General features: G+C 49.1%; 1 protein-coding gene across 1 annotated transcript in view; it reads right to left on the bottom strand.

Annotated features, from left to right (window-relative positions):
* The window catches only part of LOC133510384 (astrotactin-1-like), a 442,032-nt gene that overhangs the window by 288,414 nt on the left and 136,300 nt on the right, over window positions 1-17,318 (bottom strand). The window contains exon 14 of the mRNA XM_061838217.1: window positions 1,767-1,894. Coding sequence (XP_061694201.1) covers window positions 1,767-1,894 — 128 coding nt within the window. The remainder of the gene's footprint in view (window positions 1-1,766; window positions 1,895-17,318) is intronic.

Here is a 17,318-nt window from a genome sequence, read left to right as displayed (position 1 = left end):
TGTCACTGGTGGTGCAATGCAGCCTACCTTCTCTGCCACATGCACATGTGAAAAAAAGGTAGCATTTCTATTTTCCTCTTCGTGCTGGTAAGTGAAAGGTGACAGGCTGACGTTGCTTAGTAACAAACATTTTGAGACATAAGTGCTGTTTAGTTTAGTTTAGCCGAGCCTTAAGTTTCCTCTTAACAAACCACAGAATGAAAGATTCGATTCCCACAATTCCTCTCAACAGTGGGACTCCACAATCATCAAGAAAGCAAACGATATAACTGTGGTTCAGTTGTGGCTCACGAAAACAACCTCTGGCTCATTTGTCATCATAAATTCACGTTGCCCAAAACAGATGATCATTTTTCTTTTATGCACCTTTGTAAAAATATTAATGGCCAATTCCACCCGTATGTATGTAATTCACAAGCAAAACTTAGTAAGTTGAAACACATCTAACTGGGATCTGCACGCTACATAATGCACACCTGTGATTTACTGAAATGCACCAACCCTCCTTCTCCACTGTCCTTAGTTTGACCCCACTAGAGCTCCAACGTGAACCATATGTGAGAGGACCGTGAGTGGTTCATTGAAGTGGATATATCATGTGTGATATAAAGATACTCGTAATCTCCCAATTTCCGTAATCATACTGAGGTCCATGCTTGAGGACAACACCCATATCATAATTTGGAGGGTTTTCTTTAATATATATTTTTTTTGCCTAAAACCAAGCATTGACTGTGTAACATTTCCACTTTCCTCCAAAAGTACTGGAACAGAAGGGCAAATTCAAAACATTTTTGCATTTAAATAAACATCGTTACTAACGACGTTACTTTTTTTCAGTAAGGGATAATCTAACTAATTATTCTGATTGTCACTATAACACCGTTACCATTATCAACACCCTGTTACTGCACGTGACTGAAGCCGGCCAATAAAACACATAAATGCTGTCATCTGACTTCGTGCACACAGACACTTGTCACGTGTGCGTGAGTATTGCACCGTGATATGGGAGGTTGAGGGTGAGATAATCGTCTAAGAAATGATGATTGGCTAAGGTATAGCAAGATAATGTCTTCAGCCAATCAGACAAATTAGGTGGGCTGGTGGTTAGAGCGCATCCGTAGTGGCGGGTGTCTACGGCGCAGAGTGAGCGATAGCGAGTGAGGAGGACTCAAATGGCATTTGCCAAATGGAGATTCAGACACTACTTTAACCTCATTGAGGTGAAAGATAAAAATGTGCATGTCAAATGTGGGGAAGCTGGTCTTCAAACCAAAGAGGAACAGACTCTGACCTCAAGTTTTGAGAAGCTGCTTCTCCGACAATGCAACCACTGATTTAAGGGTTAAAATGTCGAGATGACTGGGTTGGATGGGTGGATGTTTGGAGAGAGGAATCCATGTATGTTAAGAGTTGGATTTAACAAATCCATTAACATTTTCAGTTCAATGTAAACATGAATAGCAATAAATTGTTCAGGTACCGTGTTTTTTGCTGTCCTGCTCTATGCATCTGGCTTGTGTGTGTGTGTGTGTGTGTGTGTGTGTGTGTGTGTGTGTGTGTGGAGGGCAGGGGGGGTGTAACACAATAGTAATTTTTTGCTGGGAAGTAGTTACTTTTAGAGTGGAGCAATTCAATTAGTTTTTGGGACAGGTAACTGGTAACTATAACTAGTCATGTGCCCAACACTGCAAATGGGGGATATTTTATTCTTTTTATTTAAATGACCACAATGGTTTATTGTCTGGTTAGAAATGTCTCACCTGTGAGGTATTCTGGGTCAGGGACTGGGTCTGATAAGTCCTCATGACACTGAACTTCTGTTGGCACAGATGCCACAACCATGCCATCTGGAAGCTGCTGGTCTACACCTCTAGCAAAGTTTTTCTGTCTGAGAAGAAAAAAAGAGCAAATACTTTTTAGAGAAGATACTGTATCACAAGAAGAGCAGGAGAGGACAAGGTAGAGAAGATGGGCATTACAATACAGAAAATCCAGTAATAATAAAATGTTGACATTGAGGAGAATGTCTGTGGGGTAGATAGCAACCCAAATACAGTAATATGTACACTATGTACAGAAGTTGTTGACATTCATCCACTAATGCCTGTTTTCAAATCAAATTATTGAAAATATTGCAGATACAGGCAAAAATGATTCTTGGGTCATCACAGTACAGTGTTCATGTGTTTGTTGTGTAGGTTGAAATTGTGTCTCACACATGGCCATGGGGAAAGACTTCCAGAGAATTTCGAATAAATTATGGTCCACCATCTGACGTCTCGGGATGTCATGCATCGGCTGTCTGATATTGATTTTTGGTTTTGGCACTTGGCAGACTACTGGTGGGATTGGCCCCTATTGCACACCAGACAGCGATGATTATCAGCTGACCATTTAAGGAGAACAGAAGTGGAAGGAGGACATATTACAGGATATTTCGTAGCATCACCTTGCCCGCTCATGGTCTTTGTGGTTCCAACCTTGAGTGTGTTGGACAATTAGTTCGAGTACGGAATCTTGTGAGTTTGATTCTCCTACCGAGTTCTTACCCCCAGATGTCCTTCCGCTGGGGCTTCATCCTCTGGCTCTACCAGCGATTTAATGAGTATTGCTTCTTGTTACGTGGACCACTTTGGGCCATATCTATTTTTTAGTTACATTATTTAAGATACCACTCGCGTGTTATGCGCACTTTTAGTTCTGTTTTCTGTTTGTTTTTATGGGGACTGTTTTTTCCCACGTCTATTTTGGTTTGGACTGCCATAGCTGCTGCTCATGCATTACCTGCACCTTTAGTTCCCATTTTTTGTTATAGACTACGTACAGCCACTTGTGAATAAATAGAGTTTACACAACAATTTGTCACATCTCCCTTTTTGGGTTCTTTATTCTTTCTCCTGAAGTTTGCAGATGACACCACGGTCACAAAAAGGACAAACTCCGACTACCACGGACAATCAAAATCGCTAAATCGATTGTCGGCATCTCTCCACCAACTATTGATGTCAGGGGCACGGCCAAGCCACTGTCCTGGGTGGAGCTGCCTCTGGCAGCAGCTCCAAACCTGCACCGTATGAACGCTAATTAGACCAGGCATTTAAGCCTTGAGTTTGTCTCTTGCATTTGCCAGCTCATTGTGTTGTCTGTGTGTTGGACTGCATCATCTTGCGTAAGTCTTGGTTTTGTGGTGTTTATATAATTCACCTGTGGGACCTCGAGTTGGGGTGCGGGGTTCCGCACAGACTGTTTTTTTTGTTGCGCTTCCGGAGTGAAGGTCAAGAGAGTTCCCGCCGTTATGCGAGTTGTGTTTTGATGTCGAACAATAAAACAAGTTTTGTTCCTGTGTCCGACACTCCGCCTCTGACTCCTTTTCTCCGGCCCTACACTGGTGACCCCGACGTCAGTCCCGGCGTTTTCGAGACTGAAAGGAACATGGCAACCGCCATCCTCAAATTGCCGGAGTTTTGGGAGACGTCCGCGGCAGCGTGGTTCGCGCAGACGGAGGCTCAGTTTGGCCTCCGCGGGATCTCAGATGATTCCACGCGTTTCTACCACGTTGTCTCAGCACTCGGTAGCTCAACGGCGGCCAGAGCAGTGAACTTCATCACCTCTCCCCCGGCCCGAGATAAGTATGCTGGGATCAAGGCTCACCTTCTCAAGGTTTTTGAGCTTTCACGGCCGGAGCGTGCCCGACGTCTGTTGGTTATTAATGGACTGGTGGACAGCAAACCTTCCGAACTCATGGAAATTATGCTAAACCAGCTGGACACGGAAGAGCCCAATTTCATTTTCATGGAACTGTTTCTCAGGCACAAGCCACCGCATGTTCAGACGGCACTCGCTAACAGTACTGTCACTGAGCCCCGGGCCCTGGCCGAGGAGGCCGACTGTTTCTTCCTGGCCACCCAGCGCTTCTCCCCTGAGACGCTGGCCGCGATGCGCAGTTACTCGCCTCCGGGCACGGGGGTGGCATCCAGCAGGGGCCCCATTGCCACCGGCGGCCGTGCTGGCACAGGCTTGTGCTACTTCCATGCCCGTTTCAGTGCGAAAGCGAAGAGGTGCCGCGCCCCTTGCAACTACGACGCGTCGGGAAACGCAAAAGCCCACGCTTCGCAGCAGCCGTGAGCGTGGGCGCGAAGAGCCGGCTGCTGTTCGTCAAGGACACCCTTTCCGGGCGTGAATTCCTTTGCAACACCGGCGCCCAGAGGAGCGTCCTGACGGCCACTGCGGCGGGACTTATGGGCCACCCCTACTGTCCGCTAATGGCTCCCCTATCCGCTCTTATGGCATGAAGACTGTGGACTTGTGTTTCGGGAGTCAGCGCATCACATGGGACTTTGTCACTGCCGATGTCTCATTCTCTCTCCTCGTCGCTGATTTTTTTTGTGCCCACGGGCTGCTGGTGGATGTTAAGAGGGGCCGTCTGGTGGATGCACTGACTTTCTCCATGCTCGCCTGCGTCCGCAATGAGGCGACTTATGGCGGTCTCTCGAGTTCGCTCTCGGACGGCACCAAGTACCAGCTCCTCCTTGGTGAGTTCCCTGGCTTGACGCGGCCCACTTTCTCCTCTGCCACGACTAAACATGGGGTCGAGCACCACATTGAGACCAAGGGCCCCCCGATTCACGCGAGGGCCCGACGGCTTGACCCCGAGAAGCTAGCAGTCGCGAAGTCTGAGTTTGCCAACATGGAGCGCCCGGGCATCGTCCGCCGCTTGGATAGCCCGTGGGCCTAGCCGCTACACATCGTCCCTAAACCGAGTGGCGGGTGGCGACTGTGTGGTGACTACCGCCGCCTTAACGACTCCACTACGCCCGACCGCTACCCTGTTCCAAACATTCAGGACTTCTGAGCCCACCTGGTGGGCAAAATCCTGTTCTCCAAGGTCGATCTGGTGCGCGGGTATCACCAGGTTCCCGTCCACCCCTCAGACGTTCCCAAGACAGCTGTAATCACTCCGTTTGGACTGTTCGAGTTTCTGAGGATGCCGTTTGGTCATAAAAATGCAGCACAATCTTTCCAGCGTTTAATGGATTCTGTGCTCAGGGACTTGCCATTTGTGTTCGTCTATTTGGATGACATTCTCGTCGCCAGCTCCTCGGAGGATGAACATCTGATGCACCTCCACGACCTCTTTGCAAGACTTGAGCAGCATGGCCTGATCATCAACCGGGTGAAGTGTGTTTTCGGGGTGCCCTCTACCCAGTTCCTCGGGCACCTCATAGACAAGAATGGCGCCGCCCCCCTTCCGGCAAAGGTGGAAGCCGTCTCCGCTTTCCCCGACCTCGCTCGGCTCGGGGCCTCCGGGAGGCTCTTAAAGACAAGGCCCCCAACCAGGACGTTGAATGGACCGCCGAGAGGATAGAAGCCTTCGAGGCTATAAAGGCCGCACTGAGTCGTGCCGCTATGCTGGCCCACCCGACCCACGGGGCCCCTGTCGCTCTCACTACCGATGCATCGGACTACGCTGTTGGAGCCGTATTCGAACAGTGGGTCGGCGGAACCTGGCAACCGCTTGCCTTTTTCAGCCGTCAGCTGGTCCCCAGGGAGCGCAAATACAGCACATTCGATAGAGAGCTCCTCGGCCTCTGGCTGGCGATCCGCCACTTCCGCTCCCTATTGGAAGGCCGTGAGTTCACGCCATATGTGGACCATAAACCCCTCACTTTCGCCATGTCCAAGGTGGCTGAGCCGTGGTCCGCCCGCCAGCAACACCAACTGTCGTTCATCTCAGAGTACACTACGGACATCCAACATATTGCCGGCAAATCCAATGTGGTCACGGACTGCCTCTCCAGGGCGATCGTCGGCACTGTGCATCTGGGTCTTGACTACTCCCGCATGAGCGCAGACCAGGCCTCGAACCACGGGGTGAAGGCCATCAAGACTTCTGACAGGGGTTTGCGCCTGGAGGAAGTCGCGGTTGGTAACTCGGGCGTCAGGTTGCTGTGCGACCTCTCCGTTGACCAGCCTCGGCCGCTGGTCCCTGCAAACTGGCGACAAGCTGTTTTTGAGGCGGTCCACAACCTCTTCCACCCCGGAAGGAAACCGTCCGTGAGGCTGGTGGCCCAGAAGTTTGTTCAGCGCGGTCTTAAGAAAGATGTGCAGGCCTGGGTCGACTCGTGCGTGGCCTGTCAGCGGGCTAAGGTGCATCGCCACAGAAAAGCCCTCTTGGAGCCCTTCGCTGTCCCCGAGAGGAGGTTTGACCACGTCAAGGTCGACTTGGTAGGTCCACCTCCTCCCTCGCACGGTTTCACCTACTTGCTCACCATGGTGGACAGGATGACCCGCTGGCCCGAAGCCGTTCCCCTCTCCTTGACAACGTCGTCAGACGTGGCCCGGGCGTTCATCGGCACGTGGGTTGCGCGCTTTGGGACCCCGTGCGACCTTTCCTCCGACCGTGGCCCTCAGTTTACTTCTGATCTCTGTAACACAGTCGCTGAGAGTTTGGGGGTCAAGCTGCACCGCCTATCACCCCCAGACGAACGGTCTCGGCGAGCGGTTCCACCGCTCCATGAAAGCAGCCGTGGGTGCCGGCTTGACGGACGGCAACTGGTTGGATAAGCTTCCGTGGGTCATGCTCGGCCTCAGGTGCGCCCCAAGGAGGACCTGTTGTCCTCATCTGCCGAACTCGTCTACGGCCAGCAACTGCGGGTCCCCGGCAAATTCATCCCGGACGCCACAGCGCCCTGGTCCACAGCCAGGCAACGTTCCTCCCTGCTGGAGGCCGCAAAAGGGTTTGCGCTAGTTCCCACGTCGCAACACGGCACCCCAGCTGCCCGGCTTCCCCGTCACCTGCGCTCTGCGGATTTTGTTTTTGTTCGTTATGACGCCCACCGTGGACCTCTGCGCCCCCATACGACGGGCCGTTCAGGGTCCTGGAGCACGGGGATAAGAGCCTGCTCGTGGACATTGGCAGCAGACCCTAGACTGTTTCCGTGGACAGGGTCAAACCCGCGGACCTGGACATTGCCCAGCCTTTGGGGTTGGCCCTCCCCCCACGCCGGGGTCGTCCCCGTTTGCCCTGTGCCCATGCGCCTGCCGGGGTGCCCTTGACCCCGCCTGGGGCCTTCTCCCGTGACTCAATGGACAGTGCGGCCCCGCCCCCTCGGCCCCTACAGTGCACACACGCCGGGGTCGGGTCGTCATCCCTCCACGGCACGAGGATTTCGACTATGGGTGAATTCTGGGGGGGCTTGTGTGGTGTTTACATAATTCACCCGCGGGACCTTGAGTTGGGGTGCGGACTGTTTTTCTTGTTGCGCTTCCGGAGTGAAGGTTAAGAGAGTTCCCGCCGTTATGCGAGTTGTGTTTTGATGTTGAACAATAAAACAAGTTTTGTTCTTGTGTCCGACACTCCGCCTCCGACTCCTTTTCTCCGGCGCTACAGTTTTATCCATGTTTCCAAGTTTTGCCTCAAAGTCATCAGACCTAGTTTCATCTTTCTGCATCTTCCCTGTAGCCTCAAGTTTTTGTGCATCCGCCTTTCTTGGACTGCTTACTTTCGTATGATCATAGCCTGGAATAAAACCACCCTCAACATTCTCGACCTTACCTTGGAGTCCTGCATTTGGGTCCAGTCCATTGCTGCATGCATATTGAAGACTTGTATGCAACTCAAACAAGGTCCAGAGCAGGCAGGAACCTTTTGGACACTCCATATCCTCACCACCAGCTCTTCCAACTCCTTCCATCAGGACAGTGCTACCGATTAATGCAAGTTAAAACTCGCCGGCATTCGAACAGTTTTTCCCCCTAGCAGTTAAGTCATTAAATTCTTGATGAGCGACCCTACTATTTTGTGCCTTGTGGCATTTTTGGGACACACCCTCACATCCTGCTGGTCCAATCAGTATTAGTATTAGTAATATATTGTGTAGACTATCTGATTCTGATTTACGCGTTGTAACACAGGAGGGGGAAGCAATGTATTGTCAACACTATGAATCGTGACGATGGGCTTACGGAGATGGAGATGAGATCCTCCCCCACTTGGAGGAGTTCGGGTATATCAAGGTCTTGCTCACAAGTGAAGAAAAAATGAAGCGTGAGATCAACAGGCAGATTGTTGCAGCGTCTGCAGTAATACGGATTTTCTATCGGTCCATTGTGGTAAAGAAGGAGCTAAGTCGAAAGGCAAAGTTCTCTATTAGCCGGTTGATCCATGTTCATAGCCTCACCTATGGTCACAAGTTGTTGGTCATTACCGAAAGACCAGATCACCGATAAAAGAAGAGAAAATGAGTTTCCTCTCAGGGTTCCTGGCTCTCGCTTCAAGATTGGGTGAGAAGCTTGGTCATCCCGGAGGGGCTCAAATTTGATGCGCTGCTCCTCTCCATAGAGAGGAGCCTGATGAGCTGCCTGAAGTATCTGATTTCGATGTCTCCTGTTTCATGGTCCTGCCGTTCCTTGTTAACTTGGCTGTGGCAGTCCCTGACACAGCACACACTGGCAGCAATTAGTGAGGAGCACACCTGTGCCTCATTCCCCGTAATTACTACGGATACAAGTAGGACTTCTCGTATGGTCTGACCATTGCTAGATCATTGCCTCATGTCTCATTCCCGCACTCTCTTGATTCTGTTCCTGATCTCCCATGTACTGACCTCTGCCTGCCCACTGACCTGACTCTCATGCCTGACGACCTTGTTACTGCTGCTTCTGTGGACTGCCTGCTTGATCCCCAACACTGGCCTAAATGAAAATTTTTCACGAACCGCCTCTACATCTCCTGAGTCGTGCATTTGTGTCGAACCCCGTGTTCTGGTCGTGACAGAACGATCTGGCCATAAGCTGACTCAGCTGCGATCCAAGGCAGACATATCGTTGAGCAGGAAGCTGCTCTCCAGGTGACTAATCACTGGTTCCAGGAGATATTTGCTCGGCTGGGCTCATGGTTCAGGGCCATGTCCAGTGCTGCCTCCGCCAGTCCGATGACAGCTACTGCTGCCAAGTCCCATATCTGTCCGACCCCGCTTTCCTGCTGGCCACGGATGCCCAGTGGACTGTGTACGCCACTCTCCCGGCCCGAGCGGTTCTCTGGAGACACGGGTAATATTAAATCCTTCCTCACCCAGTGTGATCTCCACTTAGAATTGCAGCCCTCCACCTTCCCCACTGACCACTCCCGGATAGCCTTCATGATATCAGATAGATAGCAGAGGTTTGGGCCACAGCCAAATGGAGCTGCGGTTGCAATACCTGCCGCACCTGGACCTACTTTGTGGGTGCTATGACACAGGTATTTCAATACGTGTCCCCAGAACGTGAGGGGATGGCTTCTTTGATCTCGCTCTGGCAGGGGCAACGCAGAGTTGCGGGTTATGTTATTGAGTTCTGCATTCGAGCGGCGGAGAGCCGGTGGAACGAGGGAGAACTCCTCGGTGCATTCTTTCAGGGGCTCTCGCCCGGGATTCAAGCTCACCTCATTGCAGTGGAGCTGCCCACAAACCTGGACGCACTCATCGCCCTTGCCCTGAGGATCGACCAGAGGCTCGCAATACAGTGCAGGGGCAACGGGCTCCAGGGAGACGCCCGACGGAATCTCGTATCACAGATCGCGTGACAACCGGTCCAGGCGAAGCCCATGCAAGTTGAGGGGGTCAACGGCTCCTCCGAGCAGTGGCAAGGACACTGGCGAGAGGCTCAATGTTATTATTGCGAGCGGTTGGGCCACTTTGTGGCTCATTGTCCTGCCAAGCCCGCACGACGCGCACTAAAGGTTACTCTAAACGCAAGTGGATTTTCATGTACAGCTACCGTTCATCGACTCCGACTTGAACCTCCTGAACCCGCGAACTTCCCGGCACCTCACCCCCGCGTGGGAGACTTTTTTTCTCTTACAGGCCCGGGACACCAAGCCATGAGTGACTACGTGGAGGAGTTGCTGGCGGCGGGCCTTATTCGACCCTCGTTTTCATTCGCCGGGGCCGGCTTCTTCTTTCTTAATAAGAAGGACACAACCCTGTGCCCCTGCATGGACTACCGGGGCCTAAACGACATAATTGTTGAGAACAGGTATCCCCTTCCCCTAATTGCCACAGCCTTTGAGCTGCTGCAAGGGGCTCGGATTTTCACCAATTTGTATTTATGGAACGCATACCACCTGGTGCGCATTAGGGAGGGGGGCGTGTGAAAAACCACCTTCAACACGCCCACGGGTCACTATGAATACCTGGTGATGCTGTTGTGGCACACCAATGCACCTGCAGTGTTCCAGAACTTCATTGACGATGTTCTGCGCGAAATACTCAATAAACATGTTTTCATCCATCTTGACGATGTTCAGATTTTCTCTCCAGACGAGGGGATTCCCATGTCTGGCATGTCCAGGCTGTGCTGCAGCAACTGCTCCGGCGCAACTTTTATTTCAAAGAAGACAAATGCAAATTTCACCGGACTTCCGTCACGTTCCTGGGTTTCATTCTACCGGAGGGGGAAATCCGCATTGACCCCAGCAAGATCTAATCCGTTCTTCAGTGGCCCACCACCACAAACCACAAGGAGGTTCAAAGGTTCATTAGATTCCCTAACTTTAATCCTAAATGTATGTCAGCCCCGGTCGTCATCCTGCCCGACCCAGAGAGACAGTTCATCGTTGAGGTGGACGCGTTGGAATCGGGGATAGGGGCGGTCCTCTCCCAGAGGACTACCAGGGATGGGAGACTACACCCATGGGCCTTCCTTTCCAAGAGGTTGACTCCAGCGGAGCGCAACTACGACATCGGAGACTGTGAGTTGCTTACAGTCAAGACCAATATGGAGGAATGGAGACACTGACTGGAGGGGTCCCAGGTTCCGTTCCTGGGACTGACGGACCACAAGAATCTTGAGTACCTCAAGTCCGCCAAAAGGCTAAATCCCCAGGGACCAGGGACCAAGAACGGCAAGCCCGATGCCCTTTTGCAGATATGCAAGGGGGAACGAGCTGAAGCTGGCCACGCCCTGATTCTCTCTGAATCCTGCATTGTCTCGATCTTCACGTGGGAGATTAAGACCCAAGTGAAGGAGGCATTGAAGGACTCTCCCAGCCTGGCTGGAGACCCGACAACAGACTGTTTGTCGCGCCCCCGCTGGGGGGGAACGTGATAGACTGGCCCCACACAAATTGGACGGTGTGTCATCCGAGCATGGCAAAGACCCAATCAGTGGGTCAAGCGCCTGACATTTGCTTCTGATCAAGGAAGCCAGACATTTTCCTGATCTGTTAGTAGACCCTCAGTGAGCAACTATCAGCATTCTGCACCTGCCACGCATGCAGCTGAGAGAAAGAACTGGGCCCGCCACAAGTTCAAATGACAAGAAAGTAACAAGCATACACCGATGGAACAACATATTTTAATTTTTGACCTGTTTTTGTTTTATTTTAGTGCATCGTTTTTCTTTCACCAAAATTGTCTCCGTGGCTCCTAAAATGACCGAGACAGAACACATCAAAGACCCACAGATCTATGTTCAGGAGTGGGACTCCCAAATAGTTGCCAGAATGTGCAAAATTAGTGACTTAGTGACTGAGTATTTGGGGAAAATAGCAAATTCACCCAAGCTCCAACTTTGTACTCGCAACATGGTGCAGCCTAGAATTTTATAATAAGTGGTAACATAAGCTGGAAATTTCTAAAATGGTGTATTTTAATATAAAATGAGTGTATTTATTTTTGCTGTATATTTACTTTTAGAGACGGCACGGTGGATCAGCTGGTAAAGCGTTGGCCTCAAGAGTTCTGTGGAGCCGGGTTCGATCCTGGCCCCGCCTGTGTGGGGTTTGCATGTTCTACCCGTGCCTGCATGGGTTTTCTCCAGGCAGTCCGGTTTCCTCCCACATCCCAAAAACATGCAACATTTGAACACTCTAAATTGCCCCTAGGTGTGATTTTGAGTGTCTGTTTGTGTCTATGTGCCCTGCGATTGGCTGGCAAACAGTTCAGGGTGTACCCTGCCTCCTGCCTGTTGACAGATGGGATAGGCTCCAGCACTCCCTGCAACCCTTGTGAAGATGAGAGGCTAAGAAAATAGATGGATGAATGGAATGTTTTTGCTTTCCTTTCCGTAACAAGAAGTAAGAAACGATTTGTGAAATTCAACTTGGTTGAAATGTATGAAAACTTCAATTCATATATTGGGCCACAACCCCACCATCTTGATAAAAAGTCATATCCTGATTAAAAAATATATATCACCCTCTTATCGCCACTGAATAACGAAGACAGATGTTTTGTGCAACTCTTGAAAACAGGGGTATTAGCCTTTGAAGAGATGCCAGCAAACATCACAAAAAGAATTTCTTGCTGTGATTCCAGCTGTTCCCTATGCTCAAAAAATTCTCTCAAGGGCTAATGGTTTATTTTAATAAGGACACAATGCTTATATTCATTTGTGACCACTGACCTTCACCAAAGTTGCAAGCCAAGAGGTAGAACTATTTTTTTTGTCACCCCCATCTTTTGTGTTCACCAGTGACCCATCACTGCAAATGATCCCGAGGCTTTTCACTGTTCCCGAAGCAAAGTGAGCTGTAACGCTATGTCAGAGCTTGTATCAAAATGGCAGTGTTATGTGACCGATGATGTCTGAAGCTTTGGATGTCATCACTGTTTTGCTTCCTGTTTCATTCCTTCAAAATATTTTGAAGCTTTTTAATGGCACATAGTTTTTCAGTGTGCGTCATTGTCTCACAATATTTCATATATTATTTGAGTTCATCTGGAATCTGTTTAAGATTATTCGGGAAAGCATCTGCATATTTTATTGTCATGATGTTATAATCATTATTTGAACAAAACACTTGAAAGACTAAGCAGACACTTCTTAACTTTTATTGCTGTCATGGAAAACAGTGGGACTGCTTCAGTCGTGCCATGTAGAAGTTACTGTACAATGGCTTCAGATGTCCTCCAGTTTTGACCGTCATTGAAGCCTTATGATGCCTTGAATCTTTTTCAGCACAATTGCTCGGAAAGTCTCAGTGCTTCATAAGGCTTAACTTGCCCATGTTCACTCTGTAATGCTTAAATTTGGTAAACATTAACCAACATTAATCATGTCAATTGCATGAAGAAAATGGTTAATTCATTACAATGACCAAATTTGGCGTTTAGGTGAAAATTTGAGTGCACAAGAAGCAAATTAAGTGGGGTTCTACAGTTTACATTGTATTATTTTCAATGGACTGTAAAGAAGTACACCAAAGGTTGCCAACCATTTTAAAACAGAGCTACTTCTTGAGTACCGATCAATGCATAGCACCAACAATTTGATAAACACTTTAGGAATAATATATTTGTTCAAATTAGCTTGAATTGTTTTGTGTATTTCTTCCTGATTGGAAACTGCATCCGAAAGCAGAACGTAATGGCATTTTTAACTTTTCACTAACGATAAGTTGTTCAGAAGTGGTGAGCTTAGCTCCACAGAGAGCAGCAACATGACAATTTTCCAACAACCATTTTATTTATTTTTAAAACATGGCGCTATCAAATGATGGTCTTTAAAAAAATTAGCAGACTAAATTATAAATACCACTATAGTTCAGTTGTTATAAATTGAATGTATTTGCCATTTCAAACGGAGCTCACTTTAAATATTCATGTGGTGCAGTTCATTTCAGTACAATGAATACTAGTCAGATTTTATTTATTTACTGCCATATCTTACAAATTTGACCTTGCATTACAATTTTCCTCAAAATCTGCTTTCCTCTTTCATCACCAAGAAAGCATTTGGCGCTCTTCAAAGTATGTCTTAACGTTCCATTCAAAACCGCTTTCAAATGAGATCAGAGCATTTGAGATTTAGATTCTTGATATGAACTTTTCTGTTTCAACCCTCATTCTTTCTCTCTCCCTCTCATCTCAAGGGTTTGCGCTTCCCTTTTGCCACCTCATCAGTGGTCAATTGAAAGATGATGTGGTGAGCGAATATTTGCCATGTTTGCCACACGGAAGAATCTAAATTGCCTGCATAAAAAATTAAAAGCCTTTCCTGACAAAAGTTAAAGTGAGTGTGCTCATTCTGCCATGTGTGGACAATGTTAGTGATTTTAGTCCCTCCCCTGGCTTCGTACAACGTTTCAATCCACCGTTGAGCCATTGCTAGCGTATCAGTAAGGCTCACAGTCTTTCTCAGGAGCAGGGAACAGTGCAACAGGGAAGGCAATCTCATAATGCTGATGAGAATGTGGCTAAGTACGATGCCGTGCAGCAGAAGTGAACGTGGGCATTGCATCCATTGTCAATGCAGAATTAGACACAATTCATTGCCTCCATGACAGTAAATAAACTACATTTTGAGAACTATTGCTATCACTGAGAGAGGTTAAGAAGAGCAGCCATATTTATGTCTCATCCTGACATCATGTTCCTTCTAGGGATTTCTGGTGAATTCAGCAATGCGCAAGCTATTTTTGCTGATAAGCAAAAACTACAAATGTATTCGAACAGATTTCAGATTCTAATTCAGCATAAAAAATGTATAATAAAAGCAAAAGGTGCTTTGAAGACTTTACATATCCTGTAAGGTGAATGTGCAGTGGAGGACACTTGGTCACTGCCAAATCGTGCCCAAAACAGGCAGAGGGCCTCATCCCGTTCGAGTAGTGAGTCGCTGCAATCATGTACAACATGACTCTCAAGTGGTGGATTGACCACCCCAGGAAGTTAATACCATATATTTTTATAACTCACAACCTTTGTGTTCATAGAGTAACCTCCACCTTGCCCTATTAGGTCAAGGTTCATGTGTCAATAATGTATGCATGATATTTGTAATAAATAGATTAAATTCAAAGAGGAACATCAGCATTTCAAAGAGGATATCAAAAACTGTCACTCCTGTTTGATTACTCAATTTATTATGTTAATACACAGGGGAGGACATGCACACAGAAAAAAAGAGCAGTTTACTATTCTTCTCCTACAAAACAGAATTTTAGGACATTTTAATCATGTGCAACTGATGTACATGTTCGAATTAAGTAAATTCAAACGACTCTTTTTATCAGTGCAGTCACAGCCACATGCTATATATCTTCAGAGGATTTGTCCACCGTTCCTGGCGTCTCCTCCGGCATCCCCCAGCCTCTGTGACGCAATTATACTCTAACAACCAGCTGCTGCGGCACCCGTGCATACAGATAAAACGTCCTTTGAATAGACTTAATTTGAACATGTACATTGGTTCCATGTAATTAAAATGTGTTAAAACGACATCTTCTCTGTGAAAAAAATAATTTAACAACACACACATTCTTATCATGTGCGACCAATATGTTGTGCATGTTCAAATTAAATAAATGGAAAGGACTCTTTTCTTCAGTGCATGTGTTGGAGTCACAAGAAGCGATTGTGAGAGAAATAAGGAGCATAAATGATCACCTTGCCCACCATAGGGCTGAGTTATTATCCAGCCATCCAATTCATGTATTGCATTACCCCACTAGGATCACTTGCAAGCTGGAGCCCATCCCAGCTGATTCTGGGCGAGAGGCAGCATATTCGCCAGCCAATCGCAAGGCATATTGCAAGGCACATAGAAACAATATGCACTCCATTCACACATGTGGGAAATTTAGAATCTTTTATCAACCGATCACGCATGCTTTTTTTTGTTTGTTTTTTCTGTGGGAGGAAACCAAAGTACCAAAGTATTATTGTTATTTTTTTTTTTGGCGGCCCCATAGCTCAGTGGTTAAAGCATTGGTTTGGTAAACCAGGGGTCGTGAGTTTGTATCTCACTGGGGCCTCTACTCCCCAATGCACGACTCCAGAGACAAGCAGGCAGTACAGAGGAAACCTTTATTCGATCAGAGGTCGGGGATCAGGCACACAGTCAAACAAGCAGAGGTAATAGTAATGGCAGGCTTATGAAGGTGGTCAGGGGAAAGGCGTGGGTCGGTACACGGAAGGTAGACGTCAGGCAAAAGGGAGTGCAGGAACATCAAAGGCAATGATCTGGCGGAGGACAAGTCGTCCCCCGGGTCTAAAAGTACTGAGTGTCATTAACGTTCATGAGGCACAGGTGTGTGTCTGCTGATTGACTGGATACGGCCAGCCCGGCCAAGACAGTAGCCCTCCCCACCCCCCAACGGCCGGCTCCGGACGGCCCAGGAGTATCAGGATGGGAATCAGGAAAGTCCATGATGAGGGAGGGGTCCACGATGAAAACGGGAGGGGATACAGGAGTGCTCCTCCGGTCCATATCCCTCCCAGTCCACTAGGTACTGGACCCCACTTCCTCTGCGGCGGGAGGACAGCGGGCCGGCGGACAGTATACACCGGGCCGCCGTCCACCATGCAGGGGGAGTCGGGGGAGGGGAGGAGGGGCTTGGCCGGAGGAACCAGTGGAGAAGAACGGGTCAGGCGCAGTCTGCTGATGTGGAACATCGGGTGAACTCTCATCAACCTGGGTAACTTGAGTGATACGGCAACCGGGTTAATAATCTTGCTCACCGGGAACGGGCCAACGAACATGGGAGTGATTTGGCAAGATTACATCCACAGCGGCAGATCCTTGGTGGAGAGCCACATTCGCTGTCCCACCTTGAGCTCTGGTGGAACTCTCCTCTTGCGGTCTGCTGCAGACTTGTAGACGCTGCCCATGCGCAGCAGCATCCTCCGAGCTGTCTCCCAGGTTTGTTTGCATCGCCGTACCACCACCAGGGCTGACGGCACAGTGGAGTCCGTGGCCAATGAAAGGAACAGAGAGGGAGGATAGTCTGAATGGACCCATACCTGTCGAAGTGGAAGGCAGAGAATTATGAGCATACTCTATCCATTTAAGGTGCTGGCACAACGTGCTCTGATCGCTGGACGCCAAGCAGCGAAGTCCGGTCTCCAGGTCCTGATTGACCCTCTCTGTCTGTCCGTTGGACTCCAGGTGATGGCCCGATGTCAGACTCGCCGAGGCACCGGGTGGTGCAGAATTCCTTCCAGAAGTGGGCTACGAATTGCGGGCTACTGTCCGAAATGATGTCCCCGGGAAACCCGTGGTAGCGAACGACCTCGTCTAATAACAGCTGGGCTGTCTGCTTGGCCGAAGGGATCCTCGGGACCGGCACGAAGTGGACCATCTTCGAGAACCGGTTCACTATAGACAACACCACTGTTCCCCTGGGAGGGCGGTAAGCCGCTGATTAAGTCCAGGGCGATGTGCGACCACGGGTGGGAAGGAAGGGACAGAGGCCGCAACTCTCCAACAGGCCGCAGGTGAGACGTCTTATTGGCCGCACACACCGGGCAGGCGTTGACGAATTCTCTCACATCCTTGCTAAGGTTGGGCCACCAGAATCATTGTTCGATAACCGAACGAGTCTTTGC

The sequence above is a fragment of the Syngnathoides biaculeatus genome, chromosome 13 (assembly GCF_019802595.1).
Source record: "Syngnathoides biaculeatus isolate LvHL_M chromosome 13, ASM1980259v1, whole genome shotgun sequence".
Classification (NCBI taxonomy): domain Eukaryota; kingdom Metazoa; phylum Chordata; class Actinopteri; order Syngnathiformes; family Syngnathidae; genus Syngnathoides; species Syngnathoides biaculeatus.
Note: the sequence above shows the minus strand (reverse complement) of the source record. Positions and strands in the feature narration are given on the sequence as shown.